This window comes from Polyodon spathula, chromosome 26, assembly GCF_017654505.1.
Source record: "Polyodon spathula isolate WHYD16114869_AA chromosome 26, ASM1765450v1, whole genome shotgun sequence".
In the NCBI taxonomy this organism is placed as follows: Eukaryota; Metazoa; Chordata; class Actinopteri; order Acipenseriformes; family Polyodontidae; genus Polyodon; species Polyodon spathula.
In genome coordinates this window covers 14,783,001-14,794,225 of record NC_054559.1, presented here as the reverse complement: position 1 = coordinate 14,794,225, position 11,225 = coordinate 14,783,001, and the positions used below count along the sequence as shown (strand labels likewise).

Here is an 11,225-nt window from a genome sequence, read left to right as displayed (position 1 = left end):
CTTCGTGTACCGTGTTATCATATGTGTCAGGCAGATTCTGTAGATGGAATTTGTACAAAAAAAAAAATACATTTTATATAATTTGTAGAAACGACAAACATATTAATGTTGCAGGCAAACTAACTTTTGTTCTGATTTATTTTTCTCATATCTCAAAAGATCTCTACTGTACTGCAAATGCAGTGTGATTCTGAAAAGTCTGGATTAGACCTTTAATAATGTCCAGATTACAGCATTAACTGAATCAATCCTCAGGTGGATACTGAATCACAGACCAATTAAATAACATGCACGGATCGAAATGAAAAGTCAGCGCACAAGTTAGGGTAACACTTGTTCTCGCCCATCATTTTTATTGTATTTAATTGATTATGTATTCAATAAAATTGTAAATAAGCTGTCCGTTTTCTATCTAGTGTACAGGAGAGCTGAACGTTTTCCATTGCAATCCGTGCATGCTCCACACCGCTATCTTTACATACAGCATTTCGCACTCTTGATGGGTGAATAATTAAGTTACTTTGCAGATAGTTGTAGCCGTGTGAACACCTCCCCCAGTGCACCTCTGTGGCTGTTTTGGAATGCCACACTGCTCAGACAGGTGCGAACGAACTGATACACTCAATAAGGACACCAGAGGAAGGTGAGATCAGACTTGTTGGGAAATGCCTCAGTCAGACTGCAAAAGAAAAAAAAAGTGCTTGAAAACCAAAGCTATTATAATGGTACAGTAAGAAGTAAAAGCTTCTAGACGGTGACCAGAATAAACCGACCACCAACAGTACTGAATATCTGTAAATATCTGTGGCTGCTTACAAAGCTCCCCGTTTATCACTTTTATAGAAAAAGAAAATCCTGGCTTGAGGGACTGGTAAATCAGGTGAGATACCCATAAATATAGTGTTTACTGTATATTATAATAGGACTATATCAACACACACACACACACACACACACACGTGTAACATGTGGTCAATAGTCTGCGAAATTCATAGCCCTTGGATATTATAAGGAAACATAATCCAAAAAATAACATGCAATATTTTCTCTAGGTAGCTCGATATAGGGGTATGCATTTGGATATTTTCCATTTCAACAACCCTTGAAAACGCATTTAAATAGGAACCACTGAACATGCTAAGCAGTGCTGAGCCTGAATGCATTTCACAGGTATTTCAATGTTTTCAAACAGTTGCATCAGAAAACTGGATCACCCTTATGTTTTTTTTGTTTGTTTTTTTCAAATAGTTGGTTAAATTAAAAAAGTATTTGGCATACACGTGATTGACAAAATATGCTATATTGTCAAACAGTTTATTTAATATACATAATGCTTTGATTTTAATTCGATACCTGTAATCATAACAAAATAGGGTTAAACATTAGCATTATTATTTTTAAAAAAATTGACAACAACATCGCAACACAAACTTTAAAAGGAAGAATTGAACGCAGCAGCTGAACTTCACCCCACTCTCAAGCACAAACAATAACATTGAGATGCACGTGGGCGGGGATTTCCCTCAGAGTACGCGTCACTAAATTGTGACAGCCAATAGAAAGCCAGAATCTCTGCACTAGTGACGAGACGTCACACAGGCTATAAAATCCCCACCCCTCCTCGCTGTGGCTTCAGAATCCTACCCGGAGAGAGAGAAGGTCTTGGAAGCGTATCGGCCAGCCTTAGGTGGGTACACTTATTTCTTTTGTGGATTTATTGTAAGATAATGAAAATTAAGTGTTTGCTTTTCACTTTGTTTTTTCACTTCGACAATTTCTTTTATTCTGTACATTCATTCGTGCTTTTATGCCAGCACGTTTGCAGGATATTGAGCGTAGCTTGAGCGTTTTAGTCACCGTCCTGTCTGTGCCACTTCATGTACAAACTGTGCCAAAGATGTCGTTGTATGGCGCTCTCTTAATTGGGGGTTTTATTTTTCATAAAACGCCTCATTCTAAAGAAATGTGCATATTGCCAGTCGCGTACTCTCGCAGTCGTGCGAAGCGTGCATGCTCGCAGGTTTTGATGGCTCCGGACCCGGTGTTTTAAAGCTGTTGGTGAGTTGGGATTTCTTTGTAATTTATATTTGTTGCTCGATGTAGCCGCAGACAAAGCTTCGACGATTGTTGTGAAGGTCGCCATGTTCTGAAACATTATCAAGAACAGGGAGAAGAGAGACGTGACTTTCGGAGGTCGTGTATGCTGGGAACGAAAATAAAACGTTGGTGTTGGCTATGTCCACATAGATGGTTTTTATAGAATAGTCTTATTTTATTTAAACAGATAGCGACAGCGTCAAACGAAGGGCGCATTGGAGACACGTTTGTTAATGTTTTTAGTTGTATAAAGGAGCAGAAGGGGCACGACAACACGATGCATGTACTTGCAAATTTGAAACTAATTTTGAAACCTCTCCCGCCTTCTCGATTCCAAGCTGCAGTTTGAATTGTAGTACCGCCAGTACAATCATATATTACTGTAGACTAGCGTACCTGAATACAGTTGTATAATGAGATTTAAATACAATCGTACATATCTAATCCAGATTAACATGGCAAACAAATGTTACTCGTCGTCGGATTTTTACAGAATTATAACTTTGTCAGATCAATTATAATCGATGAGGGGGGGATGGGGGTCGGTCTGTCGGACGTTACTTTTGTCTAAATTTTAACGTTTAAAACTTAATATTTTAAAAAAGTGTGTGTATGTATTTTCTATAGAAAATGTCCATGTGTTACTAAAACTGGCTATTTCAGTATCGGTAATACTAGATTTGATTTTGTATATTTTTAGAACGTATTCATATTCAATTTTTTTCAAAAATTGTGTTTTTTAATTTTTTTTTTTTTTGGTGAAAACTTAGTTCTAACCAGGTGTAACGGACTAGTAATTACAAGTAAATACTTTCCTACGTGCAGCTAGCGGATTGTTTTTGATGTAAGTTAGATTTGTCTTGACGTGAAGACCTCTCTCTTTTTCGAGGCGTCCATTTTGTTCGCTGTCTCTTCTTCTCTTCACGAAGCTCATGTCCCGCCCCTTCGTCCAATAACTTTCCTGTGGGGCAGCGGGAAATCTTTATTGGCTAGTAATCCTGTCTGTCTCCCCGTAGCCGTGGTAACGCCTACGTGGGTGATTGCGTAATGGTACAAAGTTTCATTGGGGTAATTGGAAATGGGTATAGTTGCGTGTGCTCATCTACGCTTTTAAAGGTTTGCTTGTGTAAACTAACCATGTATTTTGAACTTTTTTTTTTCAGTTTTAAGAAGTTGAGTCACAATGGCACGTACCAAGCAGACTGCCCGTAAATCCACTGGTGGAAAAGCACCAAGGAAGCAATTGGCTACCAAAGCAGCCAGGAAGAGTGCACCCTCTACTGGTGGTGTCAAGAAGCCCCACAGATACAGGTACTTGAATGAATGAGTAAAAACTCTTAATTCTTCCCCTTTGTTTCCAAGTATGTTGCTGTAATATCTAAAATGGTATTCAGAATAAAAAGGGTGCATCCTTTATTAACTCCACATTAGAAACCATGTAAGCTAATTCAAAGATGTAAAGCTATTTCAGTGGACTATATTAAACCCTAATGCTTGGCACTTCTGTGCATTCCAAGTTCTGTTTGCATTGGTTAGTTGCACTGCCAAGTTGGCACTGTCCATTCATTGTGCTGGTTGGCATTAATGTAAAACCTGATTAATCAGCCCTGATGAAGATTAATTTATTTTAATTCTCAGGCCAGGCACAGTCGCTCTGAGAGAAATCCGCCGGTACCAGAAGTCCACAGAGCTGCTGATCCGCAAGCTGCCCTTCCAGCGTCTCGTGAGGGAGATTGCACAGGACTTCAAGACTGACCTGAGGTTCCAGAGTGCTGCCATCGGTGCTCTTCAGGTAAAGCTGTTTTCAGGGCTATTCCTGCTGCTTCGATCCAGAACTGTCAACTGTCTGATGCACTGCAGAGACTCTGGGCTAGTCCACACGCTCCGTATTGTGATTATCCCACCCCACGTACTTCGGCTATTGGAGTCTAAATGTTTGAAGAGCATGCGTGTGCTTGTTCTGAAAGTCATATTTTCAAAATGACTAATTTTGATGCTTTGCTGAATTGTGTGCATGTCTATAAACGCTTCTGTCCTTGGCGAGGACTGTTGCTAACATTTAATTTCTCTTGCAGGAAGCCAGTGAAGCTTATCTGGTTGGTCTGTTTGAGGACACCAACCTGTGTGCCATCCACGCCAAGAGAGTGACCATCATGCCCAAGGACATCCAGCTTGCCCGGAGAATCCGAGGGGAGCGTGCTTAAAAGGCATCACTACACCCCCACCCCACTTCAATTTTTAATTATTTTTTTTTTAATAAACTATCTGCAAGACTGGTGGGCAAAAAAAAAAACCCTTTTATTGAACTGATAAAAACCCTCATGGGTAGGTTGAAGTTGTATTTTGTATTTTTGTTAGTATCGATAGAAAACAAAGTTTTCAGTGCAAAAGTAGCAAGTGTTTTGTAAAACATTCCTTCAAACTCGCTCTCAGGTTTTTAAACAAATAGGTTTGTATCTGGAATTGTAATACACCTGGCTCTGTATGTTAGCTGGAATGTGTAATCTGCATGCTATAAAGGGGATAAGTTATTGGTAGACTTCATTTTTTTTTTTTTTTGCATTGTGGTGACTTAATTGGGTTGTAAATAAACTTTCCACTACCTCACCCCTCAATTTTGTGTGAATTTTTTTTCTTAAAGAAAACTGTCAATTTGTGTAATAGCTGCTGAACTTCTAATTGCTTTTATAATGGTAGTAAGTTTATGGGAGACTGCTCGTATTAGCAGCTCTGAGCTTGAATTGGTACTGCAACCCTATTGTGAATGGCAGAAATAAGCTTTGCTGTAGATTCCTTCATTTCAGATACTGTCTTCACCTTGCTAATTGGACCCTATCCTGCCCGAGTGTCAATTCTGTTCTTTAAACTGCTGCTGATGGCACTTTATTCAGCTTCTGTAGATAGTCGTGTTGCCCTTCAATTTGGAAGCCCCTTAAGAAAAACAGCTGTCCCATAATGGACTTAAAGGAGAACACTGAAGATGTGTAAACTGTTAGAAAGGTCTGACTTTAAATCCAGATAAAAATAAACAAGTTGGTTAGTTCTATACCAGACTCAGCTGGGGCTGTAATGGAGCCTGGACCACAGCCCTACCTTTTAATGGTCAATATTAACACCAGCCTAGTTGAAAACACAATTCCACAAAGGTTTTTGTGTTACTACAGTGCTAGCTCTTTAGTGTTATTTTGGTACAGCAAGTAATAGGATTACACACTTTCTTTTGACATGAGTGAACAAAACAACTCTGCCATGCAATAGCGTTTTTATTTTTTAAATACACTGGAAGGAGAAAAAAAAAAAAAACTAGTTTCTTACAGAAACTAAGTGAACTGCTCAGTTTAGCTTGCCCAAGTAACCCTGGATTTGAAATACATGTCTCAAACGAGTAAAGAGCCAACAGACTTTCAGTAGAAGAAAAAGCATAGCAGCGAATGCTGCTGCTAACAGAGGTAAGAAAAGCAGATTTTAAAAATTCTGGTTTTAAAGTCTTAACATACTAAAATCAACTTTCACTTCTAACTAGTTTTCATTTAAGAATTTTAGAACAATTCCACAAATGTGTCAAAAATGACCCACCCAGATAATATTATTGCAAAACATTCAGGGTTTGAAATTTAAAATATTAATTTGGGGTTGTGAGATTGTGGTTACATTTCAAAACAAAAATATTGTAATAGTTTATTTAGTGTACAGCCTGAAACAAAACACTCAGGCATGTCAATAATAATGTCACTGGAACAAAACTAAAGAGCAGAACGTTGCACAAAAATAAGCAATAGAACCCACCCTGCGCAATAAGATCATGAATGGGTCTCACACCCTGGTCACTAGAGCAGACTGCTTCAGCCGTGCCTGTTATATCAAGCTGATTACACCAGAAACAAAAGCACAGCTCATTTTAGTCTTCACTGTGATGGAGGACACAGTATTTTCTGTTTATTTAAAGAACTGCAGTATTTCTTGATAGAGTTTTGACAAAATAAAGAAAATAAACTCCTATTCAGGTGTGTAGCACATGCTTTTATGCGAAACAGACTTTACAACAAACTGATTTAATCTGGCATGCAATTGACACCCATGCCCTGTTGCAAGTCACTTTCAGTCAGGATGGGCAAAACAGCAGATCACACAGGCTTTGATGTCAGTGTCTGAAAGCAGGCACTTGGTTTGCAGATTTTTCTGCAGATGTCCATCCCCAACCAAAACGCAATAATTATGCAGGAATGATCAGACACATCCTTCCAAAACAATTTAAACACCTCAAGGACTTGTCACCTTCAGTTAGTGCTGTTCTTGCTGCCAACTTTGACCCAACACCGTAGTCCCAGTGTTATGTTTCATTACTAATTATTATTTATTGATTTAGTGCTTAAAAAAACAAAACAAAAAAAAAAAAAACACTTACACCTGTACTAATATGCAAACAGATCCAGAACACAAACCCAGGCAGGTGGATGGCAGGAGACTGCACACCACTGCTTTGCAAGGGTGCTAGCTTGGCTTGGAGTTCTCTTCAGGTTTGCTGGTTTCAGTTTTTGTGGGCTGCTGCGATTCGAACCGTTCCGACAGACTTCTCTCCATCTCTCTGTCTATTTCCGACTCTTCCCGAAAAAAGCACCACAGCACGATGCCAAGTCCAAGGAGACTGATTGGAAGAACTTTCCACCACGGCCTCTGAAACTGGCTGCCGAGGGACTGGTCCACTGACCAGGTGCGGTGGCTTGCTTTACTGGAGGTGAACTTCAAGGGTCCGGGGTCCTCCTCATCGTTCAACGGCTCGGACCTCCTGCTTCGCTGTGCAGTGGAACTTAGGTGTCTGGATGCATACTGTTCCCTAGAAAACCAGTTGAAACGGTACAGAGATAATATCATTGCTAGTTCTGCCAGAACCACAACTTGCAACTCATTTATCTGCATGCGGTTTATACTAGAAACCAAGACACCATAAAAAAATGTCGCTGTTGAATTGAGCTGCGTTGTGCCAGGGTTACGCTGCCACTCCAATTAAAGGCAAACAATGTTATCTAATAAATGCAATCGATTAATTGTTCTAAAGATACAAATATATCACACCAGACTGTCGGTTCATACTTAAAAACTACTTCACAAAAACAAAAAAAAATAAATAAATAATCAAAGTACCATTCAAGGTCACCAACCTACATGAAACGTGTGACGACAATGGCTTCTTTACACCTATTGATGCCCTCTATTCGTATGATGTGATACAGCGATTAGCATTCACTGGGTGTAACTATCACCCTGTACATATTTAGAGCAATGCATAACAAAGTAAAACAAGCTTACCATGTCATTTCTTTCAGCAGGAGCCCACGATTAAAACAGTTTTTTACTGCAACAGCAGAACACGAAATTCGTATCAGCCCTAACATCTCCCTTACAAATAGAAAGCACGTTAGATTACTCCCTATAACATGGTTCACGGTCCGGAGGGGAAAAAAAACCCGCCTTACATATAAGTTCCTGCCTCTGAAACTGCGACCGTTTCGGGGTCTTCTTAAAACTGAAATTTGCATAGTGGGTCGGGGTTAGGTGCAATGCTGAACACAAAACTGACATGCCAGTACCAAGAAGCTACGTCGTGAAATCGTGAACTCTTGTTTAACGTAATAAAATGATCAGATTAAAGGGTTACAAAACTACATTTCAAAGTGCTGAGAATGTGAGTCACATCATCACAGGTCCGAATGCGATGTGCATATTGGTAGCACTACAAAAAAAAACAAAAACAAAAAAACAACACATGATTGTACGGGACAAAGAAATGACACATTGCAATGAAATGAGACCACTGTTTTGTCATTTCTTTTCAGCTGAATTTATTCAAATGTTGACTATACTAAACAAGCAGTTCTCTTGGGATTATAAGTGTGACGTCATTATTAGGGATGCCCCACTGTATATTTTTATTAATTAATGGTATCTTTGTTGTAAAATGTTCCATGGTAGCTAGTATATAGAAACACAAATGTACATTCCCATAAATACGAGCCCTTGTTTATGTTCTCATTCCCCCGGCCCCCTGCTCTGACGTGCAGGAACTGCGTGTTTTCAATTACGTATTGTGCGGCGCGCCAAAAAGGAATCAGTGGAGATCGTGGAAGAGAGGGGGCCAGGCAATGATCATATAGGTAGGTTTGCAAAGACAAAACACATTTAAACGTGTCATATTTTATAGTGAGACGATGCATGTAGCTTTGGGTGTCGTTATCCTTTTAAAAAAGTGTACAAATACCAATACACCGAAAAACCGACAGCAGAATCCAGACGGGGTTTCGGTATACAGAGCTGCCATTCATGTTACTGTATTTTAAATATATAACTAAGTGTATAGAGAGTTACAAAAGACCAAGCAATTATGAGTAAAATACGAAATGGGTTTAAATGCAATCAAAACAAAACCCATGATAACAGTATACATTAACCGTTGAATGTAAATACCTGCGGGGGTATTCTTGAATACATTACTGTCCTCCTCAGTTTAACTCTTGTCTTTGCTGCACAATCGGTGCCTCTTCTCCGGACCCGACTGAAAGCCATGGCTGACAAGAGCGTCATTGTAATCAGCGACGATGAAACAGACACGGAGACTGAGCCCCCGGGAGCCAATTGCAAAGACTCGTCTGTCCTGTTATTGGAAGACAATTCTGACTTTGGTAAGCACGTTGAAGCAAAGGCGGTGCAGCTGTGTGCTAATGTAGATAAATACAATATATGGCTTGTTTTAGGTTCCTAATATAGGTACCATATTAAACACCGTGCATCGGTGCTAGTAGTTTTCTACTGATCGAAGGGGAAATTGTCAATGAGCGGTCTACTCTTTTAGGCAGAAATGCACAGTCTAATGTTGCCTCTTCAGGGTTCCATACCATGCTAGTATTGATATTGGACTTGGGCTACACCTTCAGACCCTCTCCCAAAATATTAACAAACTTTGCATTGACATTTAATATAAGAAATGATTCCAGGTAATTTACTTTTAATGTACACTGGGGATGCCAGATTATTTGGAGCTGCTGAAGGCGTTATCTAGGAAACCAAATATTGTTTATGAAATTAGGCATTAGCAATTGTTTTGCTGCTTTGCCACATGCTGACACCAGATAATGTCTATTGCTTCATGTTGTGCCGTTTCCAAAATACTGACGCAGCACGACAACCATTCTTTCACTGGCGGACCAAGCTGTTTGTTGAAAAGCTGTTTTTGTATGTTGCACCTAGACTGCTCTCGCTTAGATGAAAACAGATCGGATGAAATGGTTGATGCCGAGTTTGGACTGTCTATCACTTACTCCAAGAAAGCGGATGTGATGCCCCATGCCAGATATGACTGCACGAGCCACGTTTTCAGGTTTGTGTCCCTTCTCTCTGAATCCCAAAAGCGTGCCCATTCCTAGTAAAAAAAAAAAAAAAAAAAAACAAAAAACGATTTTGCCTTGCATGAAGTTCAATTACTGTTATTTTTCTTCATTTGCTAGTTTTTGATCAGTAAGTTCCTTCAGGATGTATTTGTAATAGTGTATATACAATCAGATTATCTATTTTAATTTCCAGTCAATCAGAGAATCAGACAAGCAGCCCCGTGGGAACAAACAGTGCTTTCTGTGAGCAGTGTTACTGCTACATCTGTGACAAACTGGCTTCCGAGGTGAGATGCAGCTGGTGCATGATAATTGAAGAAGTATTAATCTTATTGAGGGGAAAATGAACAAAGTGATGAAGGAAAGCATGTCCTATGTCATCCAGTAATCTACAGAACCATTCTGCCACTAATTTAAAGGATTGCGAATCAATCTATTGTAGCTCAATGAGTGAATTTTTTTTTTTTTTTTTTTTTTTTTATCAACTTCATTGATTCTTACTTTTTTATTTTGTATTTTACAGTGCCAGTCCTGGGTTACCCCTGCTTTTTGCCACTGCAATGCTCACAAAAGAAGCCCGTTCTGGAAATCGTGGCGAGATCAAGCTTTGATCGGATCCCTTATTGTGTTTAAGTTTGACCTGCTAGAGATAGATGCAGACCTTCGGCACGCTGGTAAGTATTCTCAGATGGGTGTACAAGGTGAAACAATTTCTTTCCCTTTTGTTGCAGAAGAAAACAGAAAATAGTTTTTTTTTTTTTTTTTTTTTTTTAATATTTCAGCTGTGAAGAAATATAAAGTGAGCTTGTATATTCATGTCTTTTCCAAAACGCCTGGACTGTGTGTTGGACTGGAATTGAGAACCTCTGTTTGCAGTTGTAAAATGTGAATGAACTGCAGCAGAGTAGTGGTCAGTGAATCATGCAAGTCATGTGCAGAATAAAGTTAAAACAGTTAATGCAAGTTAATTTACAAGGAAGAAGCGCTACTGTCTTTAACAGTTTGAATGAAATTGTCCTGTATTTCCTATTCAGAAAGCCTCTTGGTGAAGTTTGATGCAGATTTAACCACTGAGCATGATAAGTTCATGATGGGGACCATATCCACACTTGCAGCCATTTATTCTTGCTCCTGTTTTTGTCACAACCAGTACCAAACTATGGTCAACTGCAAGAGGTGCAGTTCAAAACATGAAGATATATTGATATACAAGTGAGTCATTTTCTCTCTTACCTGATATCACAGTTATATAGACCACGTTTCACAAACCACAATACACACAGCTGTGACCAAGGGTTTGTGTCACCTACAATGTTAGGACTGAGTCATTTAAAGGAAAAAACTACATGAACATAATTTTAGATTTGAACATCATGTAATCAAAGAAACTACACAATGATATCGCAAAAGTATACCGGAATCCATAACAGAGGTACAGTATTTCATGTTAGATTTCAAAATGTCACATTTTTAAATTTGAGAAACTACAAAGCAGTATGTAATTCAATAACGTGCGCATTGTGGAATATATATACATATACATATACACACACACACACACACACACACACACACACACACACATACTGTAAACTACAAAAAAAATAAAATAAAATGATTTAAAAATGTGATACCAGATTATAGGGCCATACTCTATCTTGCTATAATATTTCTTTCACTTCAAAAACAGATGTACCTAGGCAGTGACGAGCAACCCTTTTTTTTAATTTGACTGATTGTTTGATT

General features: G+C 38.9%; 2 protein-coding genes across 2 annotated transcripts; both read left to right on the top strand.

Moving 5' to 3' along the window:
- The first annotated feature begins 1,610 nt into the window (after positions 1–1,610).
- On the top strand, positions 1,611–4,712 carry LOC121300902 (histone H3.3A). Its single transcript, XM_041229876.1, has 4 exons — positions 1,611–1,687; positions 3,261–3,408; positions 3,736–3,889; positions 4,173–4,712. Exons 2-4 carry the CDS (start codon positions 3,281–3,283, stop codon positions 4,299–4,301), a joined length of 411 nt encoding a protein of 136 aa, XP_041085810.1. The 5' UTR covers positions 1,611–1,687; positions 3,261–3,280; the 3' UTR covers positions 4,302–4,712.
- Positions 4,713–8,193: 3,481 nt separating this feature from the next.
- zgc:112980 (uncharacterized protein LOC503706 homolog) lies at positions 8,194–10,719 on the top strand. The gene is made up of 6 exons (XM_041230039.1): positions 8,194–8,249; positions 8,655–8,774; positions 9,340–9,469; positions 9,673–9,766; positions 10,003–10,153; positions 10,514–10,719. Exons 2-6 carry the CDS (start codon positions 8,657–8,659, stop codon positions 10,693–10,695), a joined length of 675 nt encoding a protein of 224 aa, XP_041085973.1. The 5' UTR covers positions 8,194–8,249; positions 8,655–8,656; the 3' UTR covers positions 10,696–10,719.
- Positions 10,720–11,225: the final 506 nt, after the last annotated feature.

Bases quoted from the DNA above. Each gene is read 5' to 3' on its own strand.
- LOC121300902 (XM_041229876.1), top strand. From the start codon at position 3,281: ATGGCACGTACCAAGCAGACTGCCCGTAAATCCACTGGTGGAAAAGCA. The intron at 3,409-3,735 runs GTACTTGAATGA...TTTAATTCTCAG, and splicing joins AAGAAGCCCCACAGATACAG to GCCAGGCACAGTCGCTCTGA. The intron at 3,890-4,172 runs GTAAAGCTGTTT...TTTCTCTTGCAG, and splicing joins CTGCCATCGGTGCTCTTCAG to GAAGCCAGTGAAGCTTATCT.
- zgc:112980 (XM_041230039.1), top strand. From the start codon at position 8,657: ATGGCTGACAAGAGCGTCATTGTAATCAGCGACGATGAAACAGACACG. The intron at 9,470-9,672 runs GTTTGTGTCCCT...TTTAATTTCCAG, and splicing joins TGCACGAGCCACGTTTTCAG to TCAATCAGAGAATCAGACAA. The intron at 9,767-10,002 runs GTGAGATGCAGC...TGTATTTTACAG, and splicing joins GTGACAAACTGGCTTCCGAG to TGCCAGTCCTGGGTTACCCC.